This window comes from Solanum lycopersicum, chromosome 1, assembly GCF_036512215.1.
Source record: "Solanum lycopersicum chromosome 1, SLM_r2.1".
Taxonomy (NCBI): domain Eukaryota; kingdom Viridiplantae; phylum Streptophyta; class Magnoliopsida; order Solanales; family Solanaceae; genus Solanum; species Solanum lycopersicum.
The window spans coordinates 29,822,162-29,849,736 of record NC_090800.1 but is presented as its reverse complement, the minus strand read 5'-3'; the positions used below and the strand labels follow the sequence as shown (position 1 = coordinate 29,849,736).

Below are 27,575 nucleotides of genomic sequence, written 5' to 3'. Positions count from 1 at the left end.
GTGCGCTTATGTAACATTGATGTCCTCCGTACTCCTATCGGGCGAGTGAATATTGGTCTTATTACGCATGAGCCCACTGAGGCGGCACCACGGAGTGGTCCCATAGCTAGGGTGCATCCACTAGGTGAGAAGTTGACGTATATGATAGAGCAGGACCAAAAGGATGATCATGCTACATTAGAGCCTACGAATACCGCCCCGGTGGAGTCTTCCACGGGAACTAGAACGACAATCAGTTCCTCCTAGTGTACGGCTCTATTTGTAGCAGTCATCCCGCTTGATAGGGTCCAGAAGATACAGGCCAAGATGGCTACCTAGAAGCACCATCTCAAGCCATGGATTCAGAGATCTATTGTTGAGGCTATGGATCGGATTGACAAGAAGGAAGCTCAGTAGATGGAAGGATGATTCACGCGGTCCACCAGCGCCTAGATGCTTTTAAATTTAGAGTCCTCGCATGTCCACCCTTACTATTGAATTGACGACAGTCTAGGTGGAAGTGGTGAGTCTGAGGGTTGATGTTGATACCATCTTAGACATGAGGGTGCCCGAGCCTGAGGCCTCACCTCTAGTTCATAATAAGGATAGAATGCTTGTTGCACAGTTCACTACCTCTACTCCACTATTGTGCAGACAACCTGAGCATTCCAAGAGGCACCGGTCCAGATAAAATGAGGAGGCACGGGATAGAAAGAAGGAGTGCTAAGATGGAGTCCGCGAGAAGAGCTTCATTGGTCGATGAGGAGGTCCGAATGATGAGGGTTCATGCGTTAGGTGCTTGAGCATCTAGCTACAGCTTTATGATGTTGAGAGGATCACCACTGAGGGTGCTGACATTGTTGTTGACTCTATTGATGGTGTCCCTACTGCTGATGAAGTGGGTTCCAAGAAATCATACCCACTAACTTGGTGATATTTGGCGCTGTGCACCTCGGGTTTTGTTCACTTACCACCTTTTGTTTTAAAATTAGTTATGAATTGGGGATAATTGCATGCTTTTTTGTTGAGGGTGGAGTAAATGGAATGTGAGTGCTTAGGTTTAGTCGGAGTTGCCCAACTCAGGATCCTCTCTTGGGGTTTTGTAGATTGTGTTCTTTTTCCCTAAGAGACTTGTTATTTTATGGTTGAACCGGTATGTTTGGTATATTGTACTATGTATGAAAGTGAAATCGGAAGCATGATGGCTAAATATGAATGATAACACGTTCTAAAGAGAATGCTTAAATGATTAGGAATAAAGAATGTTGAATGTTTAGACTCTAAGCATCACATAATGCTACATAGTTACATGACCCTCGTTCCAACACTCTTACTAGGTGTCTGATAATCTACTAGGGTAATGAGGTGTTACGAGAGTGTGAGGAATGTTGATTATTTCACTATTGGTACCTTGCTAGAACATGCCCGGTTAGTCCTTCAAAAAGTAATCTGTGTTAGAAAATAAGGAAAGAATCATAGGCCCTTGTTCAAATAAGAAAATCTTTAGCTTAAATAAAAGAAAACCAAATGATATTGACCCATTTTTTATACAAATATATTGACCTTACAATGGACTTCAACTTATCTTGCCTAGGTATAATGTATTGGCTCTGGTCCCTCTTTTGGCATGTGAACTTCATCTCTGGCTAAAAGAATAAGTTGAGGGTGGCTACTGCATAAAACGATCTATTGTTGAACCCAACCCGACCTTTGGAATTCTGTACCTCGACTCATGGCAAAGGCATTAGTTGAGGGTGACTATTAGGAGTAATGGTCCGAAAAGTGGTGTATAAAGGATTAATGTGAAAGGAAAAATAAAAGTAACAATGAAGAGGAAAAGTTATTCAATCAAAGTAGAAATCAAGTGAAGAATTTGAAAACATAAAAATAAAAATAAAAGAAATGTTTATACAAGAGTGATGTGCGCAAAAGGAGAAAGAACGGAGAAAAATAAGGCAAAGAATACAAGAAAACGAAGAGTAGGACATAATAGTCTTTAAAATAGGTATGATGAATAACTATAATGTGAATGAGGGCAACAAGTTACTAAAATATATCCATATGTACCATACCTTACCCTAAGCCTATGTAACTAGCCAAAAATATCCCTTCGTGATCCTAAGAGTTTAATAAGATGAACTTAAGCAGTGAAAAAAAGTAAAAGCCCATGGCGACAAGTATAAACTAGGTTTGAAGTTATTTTGAGCATGAGTATTGACTAATGATCCTTATACCAAAATTTAAAATCACTGAGAGAAAAAGGAGGATACCTTTTGAAGTGAGAACACTAGTTGCAATATTGAAAAGTTTGTGCCTTTGTGAGAGATAAAAGAATAGAGGTGTCAGCATGGTGAGTCTGTGTCATGAACATATCCACATGAATGAACCTAGTGCGCCTAATAGTCAAATCATGGATTAAAGAAATGAAAATAGTCGGGATTTATATCCATATGATTGTTAAAACTTAAAAAAGTATTGTTGACACCCAATATTTACCGACCTTTAACCATTTTTAGGATTATATTCGAATAAATACGTATTTTAAAATTTACTTAAAGTTTTGAAGTTATAGTAGACTTTTCTAAAAATTATATATTTTAGTATCGTTTACTTTATAAAATTATCATAAATTTTATTATATTTTAAATTTTTTTAATGAATTTCAAATTTTCTAAAATTTAGATGATTTTCAATTATACAAAAATATTTTAATGTATGTAGTATTTTAATAAAATTATTTAAATTCTAGCCTATTCTATTTTAATTTCTTCCAATTCTAGCCACTCCAATTGAATTTTAATTACAATCATACCAACTCTTTCATTTCAATTCTAGCAAATATAATTGCAATTTTAGCCATTCCAATCCATCAACCAATTTGATTTTAATTTTTCATATTTTAATCTTATCCATCCATCTTAAAAATAATAACTACATTGAATCCTAACCCTTTATCTCGTATTAAATCAATGGTCCATATTTAATACCCCTATTCTAACCTAAAGTAGAGCCTAATCCCTAAAAATCATTCATCCTTCTCCCTCCCCCTCCTTGGAAGCCGCAACTTTCTCTCTCTCTCTCTCTCTCTCTCTCCAGCGCCGCTCTACCTTCTTCGTATTTTTTTTCGGCCAGCGAGGCTATAAGCCCGAGGTGGTAACGCCCCTCTGTCGCCATTCCTCTCCAGCCCCCTCCCTTCCGGTCCTTCTCCCTCTCCCCGCCTCCATCTTTTCTTTCTCTCCTCTCTTCCCTCTTTCCTTCTCTCCTCTTCTCCTCTTCGACGAAGAAAGGCGACCAGTGGCAGCTCCGGCAAAGTCAGTCGGCGGCCACCTGTTCTCCCATTATCCTTCTCTCCCGTCATCCCCCTTCTCCCTCTTTCTATCCTTTTCTCCTCTCTCCACTCCCTTCTCTTCTTTTCCCCTTCCTCTTCCCCTTTCTCTCCTCCTTTTGGAGGGACAACCGACAGCAGCTTCTCGACGAGACAGCAGCAACAGTATCTCGACAAGACAGAAGTAGCAGCAGACTAGAAGCAGCAGCTCAGCGAGAAACAACAACAAATAGGCAACTCCAGAGAGCCTTGCATTATTCTTTTTTCCGGCCAGCAAGTTCAGCAAATGTACGGCGTAGATTGTATTCATATCTCAATATTTTGGCTGATTATAAGAATAATTTCAACAGATCCGTCTGGGTTAGTTTCCATTTAGTTTTTCATTATAAATGTTTAATTTTCCTAATGTTATGCATGTTTTAGAAATATTTTGCTACGAGTATGAAAATATATTGTGATTGTCTTGATCTTATGAACTATTCTTGTTGTTTTTTTTTATTCTCATAACACATGTGTTTTAGCCGTGTTGAAAACAATATTGAATGTTAATTAGTTTCTGCCTCCCAGTAAGTCTGCTAAATGTGATTTAGGTATTGACATGCTGAGTATATATTGGTTTCACTGTGATTATTATTTGTTATGGTAAGTCTTTTAATTTTAAATTCTACTTGCATATTTCTTATATCTTTTAAAATATTATTGTCATTTTAATTGACAATTGTTTTAACCGTGATTGACTTCAAATATATTCTAAGTTCTTATAGTTTTAGAAAAGAGATATTTAATTAAGGTAAAAAGGATTATACTGATTTTACTCTCTACTTGTTAAGGAAAATAAGTTTAATTGATCTATTTTTCATTATGTATAAACTTACTGATTTCTTACTTGTTTATATTTTGGTAATAAAGTAATTTTAAAATATTTTGATTTGGTCCTCTTTTATAATAAGGAAAACAATATATTTAATTGACTCCTTTAAATATTTCTTTTCATTATTTGTTTCCCCCTCCTTTCTATATAAATAAGAAACCCTCCCTTCATTTTTTCATCAACTCATACACTTATTCCCTCTCAATCACAAGTTCTCTTATCACACTTCCCTCTCTCATTGCTCTCTTGCTACTCTAAATAAATAAAAAAAAAATCTGGTAAACATTCAAGTGTTCTTCTTCGCTATTTTTCTATTTTGCTTTTGTTCAAGTAAAGGTTGGATCAACTTGTTTTTTCATTGCTACCATTCCTAATCTATTTAACCGGTTAGTATTCGAAATTAGCATTTATATTATTTTTTTTGTATTCGTACATTTGTTAGAGCTCATTGTTCTATTCTTTTGTTATGTATAAATTATTAAACAATTGCATTATTGTCTCACCTTGACTAATAAATGTGATTACATAAGTAGTTATTTGATTGTTTTGACAGGTTTCAAACTTGAAGTTCATGTTGAAGATAAGCCATGAAGAAAAATTTATTTGTTTATTTCAATCTATATTTTTTCTTTTTCTTTTTGCTTATTTTATTTATTGGAATGTTGTAATATTTGTATAACTCTAAAGCTCTCATATATAAATTTATTTGGGAGATCGTCTAGGGGAAGGGGATTTACATACTTGTTCATTGTAATTTTTTTTAAAGTTATAAATCATGCCCATAGGTTTATTTTTAACCACCTACAATTATTGTTTGGAGGTGTTATAATCAAACCAATTTTCAATTTGCTTGAAGCTTTTGTTAATAAGTCTTAAAAAATAACTCGACTCCATTAATTTTTTAATGTTAAAATGAAATCATAATAATTTTGTAGGCTTATTAGGTGTTTTAAAAATGTTATAACATTTTAGCATTGTCTTGTCATGTAGAAACAATGCCTAAGTATTAAATTGTTCATATGATTTGGATTTACAAAATCATGCATAAATGTGTAACTCCCTTTTTTTTAACACCTACAAATTATGTCAATATACTTGTAAATAACATTAAGCATATCCATAATAAAAATAAAATTTGTTGTGCAAATTTGTTCCATCCCCCTAAAATTAGTTAATATTATTTAATTAGTAATCTTATTTGTCCTCTTGAAGATTTTCGCATTTATGATGCAATATGTTATTTTCTTAAATTAATAGTGATAATAAATCATTTCATGCATTTACAAACTACTTGGCTTTTGAATATTTCATAGCAAAATCTTTGCATTTAATAAATTTACTACATTAATGTTCCATTTTTTATTTTTCTTTTTACAATGTTTTTTTGTAATATTTTTTTTAAAAAAAAGAAGTCATAATTCAATCATCCATTAAAACTTTAGATTGATTAAGACATTGTTTATTTTTTTGAAAATAAATTATAAGCACTATCTCCTAACCTATCGTTAGTGGAAAAGTCAAAGGAACTACGAGGTCTAGTTCCAATTTTTAAATCAAACCGACGCATCTCCGGAAGTACCACCTACCCATTAATTTCAAAAGGAATTATGGGTATTTCTATGTAAATATTTATGTGCCTATATGCAAACTGAATCTTTTAAATCATTTTAAAAAATATAAACTTTTGTTATTTTTATTGTAAGACCGACCTCAAAAAAAATTTGATTTTATTGTGGAGGAGCACGATCAACAATATCGTGGCATCATCCCTATAAAGAAACAAATATTTTTTAAAAAATAAAATTTCCTAGTCAAAACTTATCAATTTTCAAACTTTACTTTTGCACATATTAATTGCTTAATATTTGCCAATTTTGTTTATAACATAGTCTCATATGCTTAAATAAAATTTAAATTTTATTGTTTATTTATTTCTATCACCTAGCCTTGCATATCTAAATTCGTAAAAAATAACAAAATATTCTTAATTTTTTTTTATTTGTTATCACTTAACAAGTATATTATTAAATAATAATGAAGTGACCTTGATTGCTACTTGTAAACCCCACATAGATTGCATTAGACTTGTCCGGGACCCACATTTGTGGACCTCAAGAGATGCCTAATACCTTCCCCTCAAGATAATTTGAACTCTTACCCTAATCTCTGGCTCGTTGACTTTAGCTATTAGTTAGGCTAGATAGGTACCCTAACGCGCCTTACTTCGTTAGGTGGCGACTCCAAATTCATAATCCCAAAAGAGTTGTTAGGTCGTGCACAAAACCCGTTTTCTGCGAAAATGGGGCGCGACAGAATGGCGACTCCGCTAGGAAACCCCATGTACATAGAATTACCTGTTAATTGCTTATTTATGTGGGGTTTACTTCATTTTTGGTCATTTCATTATTTGTTAGGTACTAACCATGTTTAGTTTATTTTGTTGCCCTTCTCTCCATGTTCCACCCTTTCCCTTTTCTTAATTGTTTGTTACCATGTTTAACCTCTTCCCTTTTCCTTTATTTGATTACATGTTTAATCTCGTACCCTCTTACCTTATTTACGTGATTTTAATATTTTGATATGTTTCAATTTCTTTATTTATCCGTGCTTATTTTTATATTTATTGTTTATAAACATTCTATATGGTACTACTTTCAAATTTAAATGCTAAATATTTATTGCTTTGATAATTGCCATTAAACTCATAGTTCCCCCAATTGGAACCCTCTTCCTTTTTTTTTTATTTTTATCTCGTGATGTTGTGCCTTTGCACCTCTCACAACTACTCCAATCCTTTTCAAATACCCATTATAGAGAGTCGGCATATGTGTGGACGTAACGGATAGTTTTACTACCGCGAAGCCACGAGCTGCTCGCATAGACTCCCTTTCAAGTCTGTGTCAAGCCAGGTCTTTGAAGGCTTTGTTAAGTTATACATGCTGCATAAGCACTAGGTGGTTTGACCCTTGGTGTCAATCCATATAATATGTAGCCACCCTCAGACAAATTGCATATTTATTTATTAACGTGATCATAATAATTAAATCTAGCCAACGTTGTCAAATTGGAGTGTTGAAATCGTTTGTTACTTTGTTTGCAGAGTCATGGCTCACCCTCACTTTCCCTACACACAAATGTTGGCCAATGTTAATCCCATTTCTAAGACTTGTTGGAAAGATATTCAAAAAAACAGAGACAACCTCCCTGTTTTTGAATTCAATGTGATGACGTCGTCTTTCAAATGCCTATATTGGTCAACACATGTGACCCTGAAATACATGATATTCTTGGGGAAGGTGAAATACAGAGACAAACTCCCTCTTCATGCCCTCAATAGTACTATAAGAGCTATAAAAATATCGTAGGCTCTGATGGGAAACTCATCTTGCCCACTCTACCACACAGCCAGATTTTTGTGGTAATTAGTAGTCTGATGCAATTGCTAGCTTCCAGAGGTTTGTTTTTCGCGCTACATTTTGAGGATCCACATGCCCATATCTATAAGGTAAGGGTAGTGTGTAATAGTTGTGCAGGGAGGCCCGAGTTTTTCCTCTCACACTGACAGGAGAGGATGCTTTTTGGTTTACTGAGTTCCCCTATAACTGAAACTTCACTTGTAATAAATAAGGGATACTTTCTTAGCACGCTACAACCCCGTTTCTAAGAAACTAAACCATAAAGACAAAGTGAAAAACTTTGTGGCACTACTGGGAGTGTCAGTTAGCAGTTCTTGGGATAGGTTCACTTCAGTCTTGCGAAATGCCCCAAATCACCGCATAGACGATGAGTCTATGAAAGAGTATTTCTATCGAGGACAAGCTGATAATAAAATAGCAGTGTTGGATAATATAGCGGGTGGTTCTAATGGGGAATAGCAGTGTTGGATAATATAGCGGGTGGTTCTAATGGGGAGGAGCGTACTTATGTCGAGATTTCTGAAAAAAGTGTAAATCTCCTAATCTAATAAATCTGGGAGTACTAGGATGTTAGATACTGGTAGAAACACTTTTGATTCCCATCTACACAAAACTCAGTCGCAGATGATTTTTGTGAGGACATTCCTCAAATGAGAATTCAGCTTGAGTTGGTGTTCAAACATGTTGCTGGGGGTGCGGAAAATGTAATTTCGATGAACTACTTGTCTAAACAACCACCTCCAAATTATGAATATTACTATAATGAGGACTCCTATGAAGTTAATGATCAAACTGGGGTTTTTGACCGATGCCCAAGGCTCAAATCAGGAGAATCGGTGCCATGGTCAAGGAAACCAAGGTCTGAACTATTGTGATTATAACCGCAAGGGTCATTCTGTCTGTAATGGAAATTACAACCGCGGCAACAACTTCAACCGGGGTAACTATGGTAACAGAAATGAAAGGAGTGGACCCTATGTTCCACCTCAAAATTGTGAAGTTGCTCCTAGGGATGGTGGAGGTAGTATGGCACGAGTTGAAGATATGATGCAGAAAATGACAAGGATGTTCGATGCTAGAGATAGTTAGGAAATGACTTAGCAGGTATAGAACAGAAAGTTGATATACATGCAATATCGATTAAACATCTTTATTTGCAAATGTCCCAATTTTTTCAACTTTGAACACACGAAAAATGGCTATACTTCCTATAAACACTATGCAAAATCCAAAAAATAATGTGCATTGTGTGGCAATGACTACTCGGGTTGGTAAAAAACCCATTGGTCCACATATGTCGTCTGGTGTAGAAGAGGTGATACGAAATGATAATACTGTGTTAGAGATAATGGTGAGTTAGAAGATAAAATGGTAAAAGATGTTGAGTTTCCCCAAAACGTGACCCCCATACCTAGACCACCACATCCTTTCCTACAAAGGATAGGAAAAAAACTAAGGATGTTAAATATAGGTGTTTAATAACAATGATTAAACAACTTTATATCAATGTCCCTTTTGTAGAAGCTCTTGAACAAGTTCCCGGTTATGCCAAATTTATGAATGATTGAGTTACAAAGAAAAGCTCAATCACTTTTGAGGATAATGATATCATGTTGTACTGTAGTGCCATTCATACGAGATCTCTAGTGTAAAAGAAAGAAGATCCGAGTGTGTTCACTATTCCTTGTATAATTGGGATAGTACATTTTGCAAAAGCATTATCTGATCTTTGGGAATGTATAAATATGATGTCCCTCTTGATTTACAAGAAGTTGGGTTTGGGTGACCTAAAGACCACTATGATGCGGATACTTATGGCCGATCAAACTGTAAAAAGACCCATTGGTATACTCCATGATGTGATAGTAAAGGTTGAGTGGTTCATATTTCCATCCGACTATGTGATTCTTGATTGCGTGACCGATGTTTAGGTACCTATTATTCTTGGTAAGCCATTCCTTCCTACGGGTAGAGCCTTGGATTTAATGGAAAAGGGGCATATGAAATTCTAATTTAACAATAAATAAGTGACCTTCAATATTTGTAGCTCCATGAGGTAGAGTAATGAGCTCCAATCGGTATATGCTATATCCTAAAGACTTGAAGAGTCATTTGAGGAACAAATTCAAGAGCTTTGGGTGTAGAAACATTGGTGGCAACGATCATGAATTTTGATAGTGATGGAATTAAAGCGTATGGGTCATTGGTCATAGCGCTTTATTGAGGTAATGTCTTTATTAAACAAATGAAATTTAAGTTAGATATACAACATCGCGAATCTCGACCCATGAAACCGTCTATTGAGGAGGCTCCAAAATTAGAATTTAAGCCATCTCAAGTATGAACTCTTAGAAAAAGATGACACTCTGCATGTTATTATTGAATCATAATTTAATGTGCATCAAGTTGAGAGTTTCGTGAAAGTGTTAAAAAGGTTCAAAGGATCTATGGGGTGGACTATGGCGCATATTATTTGGATCCCTCAAGGTATTTGTACTCATAATATCCAACTCAAACATAATCATGTTCCATGTATTGAGCATCAGAGAAATCTAAATCCTCCTAAGATAGAGGAAGTGAAGACAAAAATTATTAAGTGGTTGCATACTAGAGTAATATATCCAATAGGTGATAGTAGTTGGGTATGCCCAGTTTAGTGTGTACCTAAGAAGGGGAATAATTGTGGTTCACAATGAGAAAAATTACCTTGTTCTAATGAGAGCGGTGGTTGGTTGGAGGGTTTGTATGTGTTACCGAAAATTAACTGCATTGACCGAAAAAGGAAAATTTTCTATGACCTTCATAGATAAGATGGTGGATAGACTTGCCTGAAAGGGGTGGTACAATTTTATTGATGGTTATTCGGGGTATAATAAGATTTCTATTTCATCGAAATATCATGAGAAAAACATCTTTACTTTTCCATATGGGACCTTGGCATCCACAAGAATGCCATTTGGGTTGCAATGCACCCGCCCCATTTAACAGATGGATGATGTCGATATTCTCCGATAAGGTGGAGGACACTATTGAGGTGTTAATGGATGATTTAGTTGTGGTTTATGACTACTTTGAGTTGTGTTTCAATAATTTTTCTGAGGTTCTTATGAGATGTGAAGACTGCAATCTAGTCCTAAATTGGGAAAAATGTCACTACACGGTTAAATAGGGTATTGTATTGAGTCATCGCATTTAAGAGAAGGGTAGAGAGGTTGATCGATTTAAAGTCGAGGCAATACAAAGAATTCCCCAACCTATCTCTTTCAAAGGTGTAAGAAGCTTTCTTGGGCATGCAGATTTTTACTAGAAGTTTGTCAAGGATTTTTCAAAAATTGCGCATCCTTTGTGCATGTTGCTTGAGATATAGTGTTAATTTTATTTTGATAAATCCTGTCTTAAGTCTTATGTTGAGTTGAAAGAATGTTGGTGTCTGCAACTATCATTATTTCGCCGGATTAGAGCAAGCTGTTTATGGTAATGTGTGATGCTAGTGGTGTTGCTCTTTGTGTGGTATTGAGGTAAAGAGGGGAAAAAATCCTTCACCCAATTTACTATGCTAGTAAAGCCCTAAAAGAATTCTAAAAAACTACACCGTGATTGAGCAAAAGCTCCTTGCACTAGTTTTTTGATTTGAAAATATTTCTCGATATGCTTTGCACTAGGGTTATATTGCACACTAATCATTCTAGTTTGAGATATTTGATGACAAAGAAGGATGCAAAACCAAGGTTGATTCGTTGGGTATTACTATTGCTTGAATGTGACTTTTATGTGATTGATAGAAAAAGGACAGAAAATCATGTTGGTGATCACTTGTCCCTTTTAGAAAATGAAGCAATGAGATATTTGCGGGATAAAACATGAATTGATGATGCTTTCCACGACTATCATGTCTTGGCATCCTCTCAAGACTGGATTCCATGGTTCACAAATTTTGTGAATTATCTTGCTAGCTATATCATACAACCGAACTTGTCCTTTATTCATACGAACAAGTACGTGTATGACTTGTAAAATTTCTTTTGGGTTGAGCCAAAGTTTTATTGGAGTTGTGGCGATTGGCTATTTCGACGTTGGTGCCAGAAGTTAAGATATTGATTATTTTGGAGGCATCCCATTCTTCATCTATATGTGGACATTATAGTGGTATCCAGACAACTCACAAGATCTTACTAGTGGCTACTATTGGCCAGCTATTCATTAAGAAGCTCATGTTATAACAAGGCATGTGATAGATGCCAAAGAGATGGCGGCATTTAAAATAAGCAAGAGATCCCTTTATATCCCATTATTGTGATTGAGTTATTTGGTGTGTGGGGTATTGCCTTTAAGGGACCTTTTGTGAGTTCTAATGGGATGAGGTACATTCTACTAGCGGTAGATTATGTGTCTAAATGGGCAGAAGCTACCGCACTCGTAAATAATGAAGGGAAGAGTGTCACTGCGTTCTTGAAAAAAATATATTCTCGATTTGGCACCCCAAGGTCTATTATTAGTGATGTTGGATCCCTCTTTTGCAACAAATAGTTAAAGGGATTATTGGAGAAATATGGGGTTCGCCATACAGTGGCCACTCCTTACCATCCTCAAAGTAGTTGATATGTTGAGGTATCAAATAAGGAGATTAAGAAAATTTTGTCAAAAATGGTGAACGCTAGAAGAACAAATTGGTTGAGGAGACTTGATGATGATCTTTGGGTCTACAAGACAGCATACCAAACTCCCATAGATATGTCCCCATAAAAACTTGTATATGCGAAGGCCTATCATTTACCTGTCGAATTAGAGCATAAAGCCATGTGGGCAATGAAGAAGTTGAAAATGGATTGTAATGAGGCTACGGAACAGAGGTTCAACGATGAATTTTGCCTAAAAGCTAATGAATGTTTATCCCTTTACAAAGAAAAGATGAAGAAGTATGCTGACCAAAAGATTAACAAACACAATTCTATAGTTGGGGATTTGGTGCTTTTATTCAATTCTTGGTTGCTCTTGTTTCGTGACAAACTCAAGTCCAAATGGACTGTCCCTTACTTGATCACCCAACTATTTCCTCAGGGAGAGGTTGAGTAAGAAAAAAAAAGGATGTGTAATTTAAGGTTAACAGACAACCAATCAAAATCTTTCAAGGGAATGCTGAAGTGGTGAATGAAGTGATCGATGCATACCATCTTGATGTAGTCTTAATAATCAAGTGTCCTCCATCGTGACGCAATGTTAAATTAAGCGCTGCTTTGGAGGCAACCCAATATGCATCCTCTAAGCCCACTATAGGTTTTTTTGTCAAAAGTGTTGGCTAGAGCGTAGTTTAGGCTCTGTTTCCAAAAAGTATCAAGAAAATACAAAAAAGAATAGCTTAATTGGTGTTAAATTTTCAGGTAGCACATCACCAAAAAATTGGCCAGCAGAACTCATTGATGGACCCATCGACGGACTGTGACGCCTTCGACTGACCATTCCAACATCCGTCCTGCCCATGTAAGTTTTTTTGTTTTTTCTAAATTAGGGCAACCATGACATATCGCACACCTATGACGGACCCTTGATGGGGACTCGTCAAATCAATACCCAAAAACTCGACCCGACCTGACCGGCAAATATTAAAAAATTTAAACCTTTTAATTTCCAACCACTTAATTCTAAGTGTTTCGTTCCCCCACTTCCCCCATTTACTCCCTCTTAAAGTACCTAACACACACTTCCTTTCCCCAAAACATTGGATTCCCCATCCCTTCCAAAATTTCCCTAATCTTTCCTCTTCAAATCTTCCTCCTTCTTCAAGTATTCTGCCGGTCGGAGACAACTATTCTGCTGCTAATCACAAGAGTTCTGTGCCTTACCTTGTTTTGATATTCTCCAAATATTCCGTATGTGGTTTTGATCTTTAAGCAATCTACATTTATTTTTTTTCCCATGCTACATGCTTGATTCTGAATGTTGTATATTCAACATTTGACCCCTGTTGCATGCTACGAACTCACCCCGTGAATCTTGCATGCCTTAAGAACCTTCACACAGTAAACATAATGTGGCTCTTGTGTTAACTCATCTAATGGGGGTGCATGTTTATGATAATTGTTTCTGACCTAGGTTGATAGTCCTCTAAATTGGCATGCTAAAACTCGAAAACTTCTGGTTGTAGGATAGCTAGTATGCTGGATAATTGGGTTAGAAATTGTGGGTTGATAAGTATTTTCTTCGATTAGAATTTTAGTGGACGATTGAGGCATCCCAAAATCTATCACTGAAGGATAGAAAGAGACCCCGTCAATAAATTGTCGTTCCCTTGATGGACCGTCATAAAATTCATCCCATAAATTCCCATTTAGTTTATATTCGTGTTCATCGTCGACCTCTACGACGGACCATTGTTCCCTCGGTGGTTCGTTCTGTGCAACCGTCATGGTTGTCAGAGACCCTATTCCTAAGGCTCTAAATATTTTTCAATGTTTCCAACGAGGGAACCTCTACGACGGACTTTCATTACCTCGATGCCCTGTCCTGCACAACCGTTATGTTTGTTAGAGGCCCTATTCCTTAGGTTCTCAATGTGAACGTGAATGTCAACGTCAACGTCAATGTGAACATCAATGTGAGCCTCTATAAAAACGTCAATGTGAATGTCAATATGAACATCAACGTTAATGTCAATGTGAACGTTAAAGTCAATGTCAACATGAAAGTAAGCGTGAACGTGAATGTCAATTTCAAAATCAATTATAACATGTTAATGTAAACATTAATGTCAACCTGAATGTTAAACTGAACGTCAATGTGCACATTATCGTGAATGTCAACGTGAACGTCAATGTCTATGTATATGTGAATATCAATGTGAATCTCAATGTAAACATTAACATGAGCGTGAACATCAATGTTAACGTCAATGTAAACTTGAAAATTATTGTACAAGTCAACATGAACCTCAACGTGAACATCAATGTTCATGTCAATGTGAACGTCAAAGTCAATGTAAATGTAAACGTTAAAGTCAATGTTGACGTGAAAGTGAATGTCAATTTAAATATCAACGTGAACATCAGTGTGACCGTGAAAGTGAATGTCAATGTCAACATCTATTTGAACATGAACGTGAAAGTGAATGTCAATGACAACATCAATTTGAACATGAACTTTAACATCAACATTTATGTCATCATCAATGTAAAGATGAATGTTAACTTTAACGTGAACATGAACATTAATGTCAATGTGAATGTCAACATGAATGTCTATGTATATATGAACTTCATCATCAATCTCAACGTCAATATTAAGGTGATCATGAATTTCAATGTTACATTAATTTAAATGTCAGTGTGAACATAAATGTCAACATCATATTCAATGTGAATATTAACATCAGCGTCTTTAAAAACGTCAACGTGAATATCAATATTAATGTCAATGTTAACGCCAATGTGCACATCAATGTCAATGTCAATGTTAATGTAAATGTTATTGTGAATGTCAACTCTAATAAAAACGCTTACATGAATGTCAATGTGAACGTCAATATAAATGTCAATGCCAATGTCAATCTCAATGTAAACGTAAATGTCAACATCAACATGAAAGACAACGTCAATTTTAATGTAAATAAAAATGTGAACGTCAATGTTAATATCGACGTGAACCTCAATATCAATGTCAATGTGAACGTTAATGTCAGCGTCAATGTCAATTTGAATTTGAAAGTCAATATTAACATTAACATGAACATCTAAGTAAACATCAACATGAACGTGAACTTTAATGTGAATGTCAACATGAGCATGAACATCAATGTTATTGTGAACATCAATGTCAATGTAAATGTAAATGTCTAAGTCAAATTCAACGTCAATGTTAATGTAAATGATAACATGAATGTCAACATAATTGTCAACGTGAACGTCAATGTGAATGTCAATGTGAATTTAATGTGAATTTTGAAATCAACGTCAACATTTACGTAAATGCTAACATCAACTTGGATGTCAACATGAACGTCAATGTGAATATCAATGTGAACGTATATGTCAACGTAAACGTGAACGTCAATTAAACATAAATGTGAACCTCAACATGAATGTGAATGTCAATGTCAATGTCAACGTCAACATCAACGTTAATGTACATTTAAATGTAATTGTGATTGTCAATATCAATTTCAATGTAAAAATGAACGTCAATATTAACATATACTTGAACAGTAATGTGAACGTGAATATGAATGTCAATATCAATATCTACGTATAAATAAATGTGAACATAAATTCAACGTCACATTCAATCTAACACCATTGTCTACGTCAATATTAGTGTAAGCGTGAATGTCAATGTCAATGTCAATATAAACGTCAACATGAACGTAATTGAGAATGTGAAAGTCTATGCGAATGTTAACGTGAATGTTAATGTTAATGTGAATGTCAATATGAACGTTAATGTCAACATGAATTATAACGTGAACGTCAATATCAATGTCCATAAAAACGTTAATATTAACGAAAACATAACCATCAACAACAACATGAATTTCATTGTCATGGTGAACATTAATGTAAACATCTGCATAAACGTCAACATGAATGTCAATGTTAATGTCAACTTCAACGTAAATGTTAACGTTAACGTAAACGTAAATATGAAAATCAACGTGAACGTCAACTTGAATGTTAACAACACCGTGAATGTACAAATCAACATTAGCGTCAAAACGAATGTCAAGGTAAATGCCAACTTCAAGATGAATGTTAATGTAAAAGAGAATGATAACGTAGATATAAACGTCATCATGAACTTGAACATCAACGTCAAAATGAACATCAACATACACATGAACGTTAATGTGAACGTATAGGTCAATATGAACATCAACGTGAGCGTCAATGATAAGCTCAAACTAATTTTCAAATAAGAAGTAAAATCGTATCAAGTAAAGAAACATAATGAGGTTGGGATCGTTCACACGAGGAAAATAGTTCAGACTTAACATCAATCTATTATTACTATTATTTAATCAATTATTTCCTTATAGAACAAAGACAATAAAAGGGGGGTTTTGTTGCTAAATTAAAGTAGACAACTAACAGATTCAAATGTTGGATTTTAATAAATTAATTAAAGTAACTAGGGTTAACGTGTTCCCCAAAAGTTTCTTACTTGATAATTTTAACTATAACAATTATTTCCTAGTATCTTGCATGTAAAATGATAAGTTATGTATCTCTAAATCTTTTGTCCGAAATGTTGAAAATTTCACATCGCACATTGGTCTGGGTACGTGTATTTCTATAGTAACCCTTACCTTTACCTCAAATTAAGCATTGTATTCGATATTTGACTAAGTTATTACCACGTACCGAACAATTTTAGCCCATTAGATAGTATACACTAAATAAATGTTGATAATTCTTTTGCTATTATCTACGTTTTTGGTCCGACAAGTAGCATTAAGGTGAGTTCTAACGTTTGTCATCCGTTAAAAAGACTTGTAAATGAAAGAATTATCAATACCTGCAAGACTTTATGCTAGAATTATTATTTTAGTTAGATTTTCTCTTATTTTTTACCTACAGTTCCCACAACTCTTGTTATGGAGTTTAGTTACCCATAGTCATAATCACAATATTCTTATATAAAATATAAGAATTCATGCACTTACTTCAATGAGAAAGAATAAAATTGCGAAATTTACTTCATTAATCGACAAAATCACTTACAATCAACTCCACACTAAAGTGTAACAATCCAAAGTGTGATAATCAAAATATTCTACTCACAAAGAACCTTACATAAAAGTGCCTAATAACCAAGAGTCTTACTATATGAGATTCTAACTATATGAGAATCTAACCCCAAAAATGAGGTTTTTAAAACTATTTAATAAAAATAATAACCTAATAAATGAACGACTCTAATTAATGAAAATCTATCAAAATGCAGCTTGGTCGACGGACCTCTTGACGTGCAGTCGTGGTCATGACGGGCCATGATTAACTCCGCCATCCAACACTTTGCGAACACTTTTGCTTCTGTCTTCATTACCGTCGATGGCAGGTATGACAGACCGTTCCATGCAAAACGGTCCATCGAGGGTCTCCGTTCCATAACACTTCAACTCCTAGATTTGGGTACTGGGACTACTTCTCTGATCATCAGGACGAATTAGTAAAATTGACCTTCATGGCTATAATGGCCCATCATGCACTTCGTAGACTCATACTTGGTCACACTTCCGAATCTTCCTTCACCAGCTTCACTACGGGGCCAGCTACGGGCTGTCACAGAAAAGATGGACCATCACCAGCTTCGTAGGTGGTAACTTTTGGTCATTTCATGCTCAAAAACTCTGTGTTTATCTTTAGACAGACTTTGTGCAAATAAAGAGAAACTTACATAATAATTAATGAAAAAAGACTTTTGGACACACAATAAATATAAGAAAAAAGCGTTAAAATACCGTGAAACCACGGTATATCAGTCAACCTAAACTTATGTGAATATCTATGTCAATGTAGATCTGAACGTCAACGTCATTGTCATTATCAATATAAACGTAAATGTGAACGTTAATGTCAAGATAAACATCAAAGTTAATCAAAATGTTAACGTAAAAGCAAACATAAATATTAAAGTTAGTGTGAACGTAACATGAACATCAATGTTAACATCAACATCGACGTAAACATTAAATATCAACATCAATGTGAACGTGAAAGTGAACGTCTATATGAATATTAATACGAACATCCACGTGATTGTTATTATAAACGTAAATGTCAACATCAAGGTCAACTTTAATGTTAATGTCAATGACAATGTCAACGTAAACTTGAAAGTCAAGATGACTGTGAACGTTAATGTCAATATCAACGTCAATGTGAGAATCGATGTGAACGTCAGATGTAAATGTCATGTGTAGTGCGAACGTAAGCATAAACGTGAACGTTAACATGAACAAGAACGTGAACATCAACATTAATGTTTATATTAACTTAATAGTAAAAATCAATGTTAACGTCACCGTCAATGTCAACGTAAACGTTAATGTTTACATCAACGTGAATATGAACATGAACATCAAAGTGAACGACAACATCAATGTTAACTTTAATGGTAGAGTAAACGTGAATATTAATGTCAACGTCAATGTAAACGTTAACATCAACATTAACGTTAACGTCAACATAAACGTTAACCTAAGCGTAAACGTGAATACCAATGTCAATGTTAATGTTAATGCCAACATAAATGATAATGTCAAAATTAACACAAAAGTGAATGTGAATATCAACGTCAACATGATCATCAATATTAACGTCAACTTCAACGTGAATATCATGTGAGCGTCTATGTTAATTGAATGTTGACGTGAGCGTGACCATAAATATCGACATCAATGTGAATGTGAGTGTGAACATTAATGTAAACAAATATTTTAACATGACCGCGAATGTAATTGTCAACATCAATGTGAACGTTAGTGTGAACGTCAACGTCAGTGTCGATATGAACATCAGCATGACCGTCAATAAAATCGTTAAAATAAATGTCAACTTGAACGTAAAAGTGAACTTTAATGTGAACGTCAATGTGAGCATCAATGTTAATTTCAATGTGAACATCAATGTCAATGTCAACGTAAATGTCTAAATCAACGTCAATGTAAATGTTAATGTAAATGTAAACATGAACATCAATGTGAATGTTAATGTGAACATGAATGTCAATGTCAACGTGAATATCAATGTCAACTTCAATGTGGATTTCTATGTCAAAGTCCATGTTAACGTCAATAATAACATCCACGTGAATGTCAACATGAATGTCAATATGAACGTATATGTCAATGTAAATAAGAATGTTAACTTGAACATTAATGAACCTTAAAATAAACGTGAACGTGAATGTAAACATCAATGTCAAAATAAGAACAAATATCAATTATAATGTCAACGTAAATATGAATATCAACATGAACATAAATGTGAACGTGAACGTTAATGTGTATATGAACTTTAATATCTATATCAATGTTAACATGAACGTAAAGTCAACATTAATGTCAATGTTAATATCAATGTCAACATCTACGTCAATATTATCAACGACAATGTCTACATAAACGTCAACATGTACATGATTGTCAATGTGAACGTCTACGTGAATATCATCGTGAATGTGAATGTCAATGTCAATGCAAAATATGAACATTAATGTCAACATGAATGTTAATATGACCGTCAATGTCAACGTCAATGTCAACTAAAACATAACAGTAAATATTAACGTGAATGTCATTGTCTACATGAACATCACTTTGATAGTCTATATAAATATCAAAATGAATGTCAACGTGAATGTAAACTTCAACGTAAACTTCAACATAAACGTGAAATTAAAAACATAATCATAAACATGAATGTTAATATGAATGGTTACGTTAACGTGAATGTCACTGCGAACGTCAAAATCAATATGAGATTCAACATGAATCTTAACGTCAATGTAAATTTTAAGGTGAACATCAATATCAACGAGAATATTAACATGAATGTCAACGTCATCATAAACGTGAACATTAACATGAACGTGAACTTTATTGTGGATATCAATGGGAATGTGAATGTCATTATGAACATCAAGATGAAAGTCAACTTGAACATGAATGTCAATGTCAACATCAACAGCAACATGAGTGGAAAATTAATGTTAACATCAATATCAACGTCAAGGTCTACATCAATGTGAACGTGGACGTCAATGTGAACGTCAATATGAACATCAACATGAGCATCAAAGTGAAGGTAAATGTCAATGTGAATGTCAATATCAATTTCAATGTCAATTTGAACATCAACTTCAATGTCATTGTCAAGATAAATGTAAATATCTACATATATGTGAACGTCAATGTCAATATCAACATCAGCGTGAATGTAATTGTCAATGTAAAAGTAAACATAAATATCAATATCAGCATGAACTTAAAGTGAACGTGAACCTCAACATGAACATCAATGTCAATGTCAACAACGACATAAACATGAAAGTCAATATCAATGTGAACTTGAATATGAACTAAACAAGAATGTGAACGTCAACATAAACATCTACATAAACGTCAACGTGATTGTTATTATAACTGTAAACGTCAATATAAACGTCAACCATAATTTTAATGTAAATGTCAATGCAAAAGTGAACGTCATGATGAATGTTAAAGTGAATGTCAATATCAACGGAAACCTGAACATCAATATGAACGTCAACATTAACATGAACATAAATATCAACATCAACGTCAACATCAACTTTAACATCAACATTAACGTTAATGTCAACGTGAACCTTAATGTGAACATCAACTTAATGTCATTATGAATTTTAATGTGAACGTCATTGTGAGCATCAATGTCAATGGAAACATCAATGTTAATGTGAATGTGAATGTGAATGTCAACGTCAATGTGAATGTGAACGTCAACATAAATTTTAATGTGAACGTCAATAACAACTTGAAGGTTAACCTTAACGTAAATATGAACATGAACGTGAATGTGAACATCACCAGCAATGTTAATGCCAATGTCCATGTGAATGTGAAAATTAACGTAAAAGTGAACATCAATCTCAATGTCTACTTCAACGTAAATATCATTCTGAACATCTATGAAAATGTAAAAGTTAATGTGAGCGTGAATGTTAATATCAACATCAATGTGAATGTTAATGTCAACGGGAACGTTAACAAGAGCATGAACGTCAATGTCAATGCCAATGTGAACGTCAATTTGAACGTCAATGTGTACACTAGTGTAATTGTCTATAAAAAGTTCAATGTAAATGTCAATGTTAATGTGAACATTAACATCAACGTAAACGTTAATGTAAACATCAACTCTAATGTAATGAACGTCAATATAAAAGTTTATGCGAACGTCAATATAAATGTCCACAAAAATGTAAAAATTAGCTTCAACATCAACACCTACGTCAATGTCAATGTGAATAAAAATGTGAACGTTAATGTTAATATCGATGTGAATGTCAACGTCAATGTCAACGTGAATATTAAAATTAACGTCAATTTCAAGGCATTACTTGTTTCTTTTCACAAAACCAGCTCCTCCATTCGTAGAACCACCTGGGGATAGTAGAAGTTTCAACTTCTTCAGAGTATTTACCAAACAATGTATGGGTTGTTGATGTAACATACAATAAGTTTATTAGGCTTCTTTGTAGTCATATAAAAACAGGTTTCAACTTAGAGACTAATCCTATCTTCAAAATCCATAAATTTTCCTCAGAGGATTTTCCTAAGCCATCTAATGACGTCAATATCTACGTCAATGTAAATTTGAACGTAAAGTAAACATTAATGTCAATTAAAATGTCAAATTCAATGTCTACGTAAACATTATCATGAATGTCAATATCAACGACAATCTAAACATGAACGTTATTGTCAACGTGAACGTCTACGTGCATATGAATGTCAATGTGAACACTAATTTAACCATGAATGTTCACGTGAATGTCAATGTCAATGTCAACGTCAATGTCTATGTCAATGAAAATATAACTTTCAATATTAACATGAACATCAATGTAATAGTCTTCATAACCGTCATCATGAATGTCAACGTGAATGTAAAATTTAATATAGAGTCAACATCAACGTGAACTTAAAATCTTAAACAATAACATGAACATCAATATGAATATTATCATGAACATGAATGTCACTTAAAATATCAAAATAAATATGAGCATCAACATGAATGTCAACGTTAATGTAAATGTCAAGGTGAACGTCAATATAAATGTTAATATTAATGTGAACAGCAATGTCAATGTCAAATTGAATGTCAACATCAAGAGGAACGTGAATGTAAACGTCTTTGTGTACATCAATTGGAACATGAATGTCAATGTGAACACCAATATGAACGTTAAATTAATCATGAACGTCAATGTCAACATCAATGTGAAAATAAGTGTCAATGTCATCATCAACATCAACATAAACGTAAACATCGATGTAAACGTGAACGTCAATGTGAACCTCTATATGGACATGAATGTCAATATCAATATCAATATCAATATCAATGTAAATATCATTCTGAACGACAACGTCAATGTCATTGTAAACATGAATATGAATATGAACGTCAATTTGAAAGTCAATGTCAAGATCAACATCAACATGAATGTAATTGTTAATGTAAAACTAAACATAAATATCAATGTCAGCATAAAATTAAAATGAATGTGAACGTCAACATGAACATCAACGTCAATGTCAACATCACCGTAAATGTGAATGTCAACATCAACGTGAACGTGAATGTGAATGTTTATGTGAACGTCTGTATGAACGTCAATGTCAATGAGAAAGTTAATGTGAGAGTGAACATCAATATCAACGTCAGTGTGAACATCAATGTAAATGTAAGCGTCAATGTGAACATCAACATGATTATCCATAAAAATTTCAAAGTAAATGGCAATGTGAACATGATTGTCAATGTCAATATGAAAATTAATGTTAATGTCAATATAAAAGTAATTGTGAATATCAACATTAATATAAATATTAACGTGAAAATCAACATGAACAATAATGCCAACGTCAATCTCAATGTCAACGTAAATATAAACATCAACATCATCCTCAATGCAAACATAATCGTCAATGTGAATCAAAAATGAAAGTTAATGTTAATTTCGACGTGAACATTATTGTCAATGTGAGTGTGAACGTTAACACCAACGTCAATGTCAACATGAACCTTAACATCAATGTTAACATTAACTTGAACGTCAATGTAAGTGTAAACGTGAACATGAACTTTAATGTGAACGTCAACATTAGCATCAAAGTCAACGACAACGTAAAATCAATGTTAATGTCAAAATAAATGTCTAAGTCAACATCAATGTCAACGTTAATGTAAATGTTAACATGAACGTCAATGTGATTATCAATGTGAACGTCAACGTCAACGTCAATATGAATGTCTATGTGAAATTTAAGGTGAATGTCAACGTCAATGTTAATTCAACATCAATGTTAACATCAACATGAAGGTCAACATCAATGTCAACGTGAATGTCAATGTGACTGTATATGTCAATGTAAATGTGAATGTGAACTTTACCATGAGAGTTAACCTCAAAATGAACGTGAACGTGAGTTTCAATGTCAAGTTTATCATTAACATCAACATAAACATAAACGTCAATTTAAATGTTAATATTAATGCCAACGTAAATGTGAACGTCAATATGATTGTAAATGGAAACCTTAATGTGAATGTTAAGGTCAATATCTGCGTCAATGTAAAAGTGAACATAAATTCAACATCAATATTAACTTCAACGTCAACCTCTACGTCAATCTAAACGTCAAATTTAGCATGAACATCAATATCAACATCAACATCAACATAAACGTTAATGTCAATGTGAACTTCAATGTGAATATCAACGTGAATGTTAATGTGAGCTTAAATGTAACTATAAAAATCAATGTGACAATCAATGTGAACATTAATGTCACCGTCAACTCCAATGTTATCTCAAATGTCAATGTCAATGTCAATGTAAACGTTAGTATTAACATCGATGTCAACGTCAAAATCGATGTGAACATCAACGTGATCATCTATAACAATGTCAATGTGAATTTCAACGTGAATGTGAAAGTGAACTTTAATGTGAATGTCAATGTGAGCATCAATGTTAATTTCAATTTGAACATCAATGTCAATGTCAACCTAAATATCTAAGTCAACGTCAAGGTCAACGTTAATATAAATGTCAACTTGAACATCAACGTGAATGTGAATGTGAGCATGAACATCAATGTCAACGTGAATGTCAATGTGAACTTCAAGGTAAATGTCAATTTCAACGTCAATGTTAATGATCAATGTTAACATCAACATGAATGTCAACATAAATGTTAATAGGAACGTAAATGTGAACGTATATCAATGTAAATGTGAACCTTAAGTTGAAAATGAAAGTGAACCTTAACATGAATGTGAACGTGAATATCAAAGTCAAACATAAACATCAATGTAACCGTAAGCATAAGCGTAAATGTAAAAGTAGAGATGAATGTCACCGTAAATATGAACATCAACATGAACGTAAATGTAAACGTAAATGTCAACGTGAATGTAAATATTAACGTCAATATCTATATCAATGTATATGTGAACGTAAAATCAACATCAACGTCAATGACACTGTCAACATCAAAGTCTACGTAAAAATTATCATGAATATCATTATCAACAACAATATAAACATAAATGTAAACATGAACGTTCTTGTCAATGTGAACGTCTATGTGAATGTGGATGTGAATGTCTATCTCAATGTGAACGGTAATGTCCACGTGAATGTTAACGTGAATGTAAATGTCAATGTCAACGTCAATGTCAATATCAATGAAAACATAACTGTCAATATTAACATGAATGTAATTGTCAACATGAATATCAAGGTTATAGTCTACATAAATGTCAATATGAAATTCAACGTGAATGTCAACTTCAACATAACATAAACATGAACATGAACTTAATAACTTAAACATCAACATGAACGTAAATATGAATATTATCTTGAATGTGAATGTCACCGCGAACGTCAAAATGAACATGAGCGTAAATATGAATATCAACGTAAATGTAGATGTCAAGGTGAATGTCAATGTAAATGTGAATATTAAAGTGAACATCAACGTCAACATAAATGTGAACGTTAATGTCAAACTGAACGTCAATATCAATATGAACGTAAATGTAAACGTTATAATGTACATCAACGAGAACGTGAATTTCAATGTGAACATCAAGGTGAACATTAAATTTAACATGAACGTCAATGTCAACATCAACATGAACATAAGCATGAACTACAATGTAAACATAAATATCAACGTCAACATCAATATTTAGGTGAACGTCAACGTCATTATGAATGTCAATATGAACGTCAATATGAACATCAATGTGTACATGAATGACAATGTAAATGTCAATAGCAATGTCAATGTCAATCTGAACGACAACGTAAATATCATTCTCAACATAAAAGTTAATGTCAACGTGAATGTGAAAGTCAATGTCAAGATCATTATCAACATGAATGTAATTCTTAGCATAAAATTAAACATATATATCAACATCAGCATAAACTTAAAATGAATCAGAATGTCAACATGAATGTCAACGTCAATGTTAACGTCGACATAAATGTGAATGTCAACATCAACGTGAACGTGAATATGAACGTAAATATAACAAAAACGTGAAGATAAACATGAACATCAACGTGATTGTTAATATAATTGTAAATATCAATATAAATGTCAACACCAATATAAATTTCAATGTCAATGTAAATGTGATCATCAAGATAAATGTCAATGTCAATGTCTATATCAACGTCAACGTGAACATCTTTATGAATGAAAATGTGAATATCAGTATGAACATAAACTTCAACATGAATACTAATATCTACGTAAACTTCAACATCAACTTTAACGTCAATATCATTATTAACGTCAACGTGAATGTTCATGTAAACATCAATGTAAATGTCAATGTGAATTTCAATCTGAAGGTGAACGTGAACGTCAATGTGAACATCAACGTCAATGATAACGTCAATGTTAATGTGAATGTAAACGTGAATGTAAATGTCAATGTCAATGTCAACATGAATGTGAACGTCAACATCAATGTTATTGTCAACGTCAATGTCAACTTGAAGCTTAACCTGATCATAAACATGAACATGAAAGTGAATGTCAATGTCAACTTCAATATGAATGCAATTGTCAATGTAAAGGTGAACTTCAATGTCAACATCATAGCAAATGTCAATGTCGGTGTCAACTTCAATGTGAACATCAACCTGAGCGTCTATGAAAATTTGAATGTTAATGTGACCGTGAATGTTAATATCAACATTAATTTGAACGGCAATGTGAATGTTTTTGTCAATGTGAATATTACCATTTGCATTAATGTCAATTTCAACATGAATATCAACGTAAGTGCGAACATCAGTTTAACGTCAACATCAATGTGAACATCAATGTGAGAGGCTATAAAAACGTCAATGTGAATGTCAATTTTAATTTAAAAATCAACTTGAACATTAATGTAAGTGGTAATGTGAACGTTAGCTCTAAAATGAACGTTGACGTGAACGTCAATGTGAACGCCAAAATGAACGGTAATGTGAACGTCACTCTCTATGTCAACATAAATTAACAATTAACGTCAACATCAATGTCAATATAAATAAGAACGTGAATATTAATGTGAATATCCATGTGAACGTCAACGTCAATTTCAACATAAATGTTAACATCAACGTCAATATCAAAGTGAATGTGAACCGCAATGTTAACATTAACTTGAACTTTAATTTCAATGTCAATGTGAACGTGAACTTTAACATGAACGTCAACATGAGAATCAACATCAACTTAAACTTGAACATCAATTTCAATCTCAACGTAAATTTATAAGTCAATGTCAACATCAATGTTAATGTAAATGTTAACTTGAATATCAACGTGAATGGTAACATAAATGTGAGTGTGAACGTTAATGTGAATGTCAATGTAAACTTCAACATTAATGTGAATGTCAACATCAATTTTAACGTCAATGTTAACATCAACTTTAACGTCAACATTAATGTAAACGTAAACGATAATGTGAATGTATATGTCAACGTAAACGTGAATGTTTTTTTGAACATGAAAGTTAACCTCTACTTCAATATGAATGTCAATGTCAACGTCAACATAAATATCAATGTCAATGTAAATGTAAATATCAACATTTAAATTCACATCAATGTCAACGTAAATGTGAATGTCATTATGAAAGTAAATATGAATGTCAACATTAACGTGAATATATATGCCAAAGTCAATATATATGTCAATATAAAC

At 33.6% G+C, this 27,575-nt stretch overlaps 3 protein-coding genes across 3 annotated transcripts; all 3 read right to left on the bottom strand.

Annotated features, from left to right (window-relative positions):
* Positions 1–14,898: 14,898 nt before the first annotated feature.
* LOC138341816 (uncharacterized) lies at positions 14,899–18,494 on the bottom strand. The gene is made up of 3 exons (XM_069293704.1): positions 18,327–18,494; positions 15,875–16,478; positions 14,899–15,416 (listed from the first exon to the last, which is right to left on the bottom strand). Exons 1-3 carry the CDS (start codon positions 18,492–18,494, stop codon positions 14,899–14,901), a joined length of 1,290 nt encoding a protein of 429 aa, XP_069149805.1.
* A 79-nt stretch (positions 18,495–18,573) lies between these two features.
* On the bottom strand, positions 18,574–21,795 carry LOC138341815 (uncharacterized). Its single transcript, XM_069293703.1, has 6 exons — positions 21,702–21,795; positions 20,977–21,569; positions 20,725–20,929; positions 20,237–20,471; positions 19,022–19,463; positions 18,574–18,777 (listed from the first exon to the last, which is right to left on the bottom strand). Exons 1-6 carry the CDS (start codon positions 21,793–21,795, stop codon positions 18,574–18,576), a joined length of 1,773 nt encoding a protein of 590 aa, XP_069149804.1.
* A 743-nt stretch (positions 21,796–22,538) lies between these two features.
* LOC138341814 (uncharacterized) lies at positions 22,539–23,071 on the bottom strand. The gene is made up of 2 exons (XM_069293697.1): positions 22,862–23,071; positions 22,539–22,814 (listed from the first exon to the last, which is right to left on the bottom strand). Exons 1-2 carry the CDS (start codon positions 23,069–23,071, stop codon positions 22,539–22,541), a joined length of 486 nt encoding a protein of 161 aa, XP_069149798.1.
* Between the last annotated feature and the right edge of the window lie 4,504 nt (positions 23,072–27,575).

What these genes read in the sequence shown, in the direction of transcription:
- LOC138341815 (XM_069293703.1), bottom strand. Translation starts at nt 21,795, where the DNA reads ATGTTACATCAACAACCCATACATTGTTTGGTAAATACTCTGAAGAAG. An exon ending in TTCTACGAATGGAGGAGCTG is followed by an intron (nt 21,570 to 21,701) that starts GTTTTGTGAAAA and finishes ACATTGACGTAG; the next exon opens with GTGTTGATGTTGAAGCTAAT. An exon ending in ACAATTACATTCGCGGTCAT is followed by an intron (nt 18,778 to 19,021) that starts GTTAAAATATTT and finishes GTTTACGCTTAG; the next exon opens with GTTAACGTTTATGTTGACGT.
- LOC138341816 (XM_069293704.1), bottom strand. Translation starts at nt 18,494, where the DNA reads ATGACATTTACATCTGACGTTCACATCGATTCTCACATTGACGTTGAT. An exon ending in ATAATAACAATCACGTGGAT is followed by an intron (nt 16,479 to 18,326) that starts GTTCGTATTAAT and finishes TTTGAAAATTAG; the next exon opens with TTTGAGCTTATCATTGACGC. An exon ending in TAATATTGACGTAGACAATG is followed by an intron (nt 15,417 to 15,874) that starts GTGTTAGATTGA and finishes AATTTGACTTAG; the next exon opens with ACATTTACATTTACATTGAC.
- LOC138341814 (XM_069293697.1), bottom strand. Translation starts at nt 23,071, where the DNA reads ATGGATAATCATGTTGATGTTCACATTGACGCTTACATTTACATTGAT. An exon ending in ACGTTGATGTTCATGTTGAC is followed by an intron (nt 22,815 to 22,861) that starts GTTCACATTCAT and finishes ATTTATGTTTAG; the next exon opens with TTTTACATTAACAATTACAT.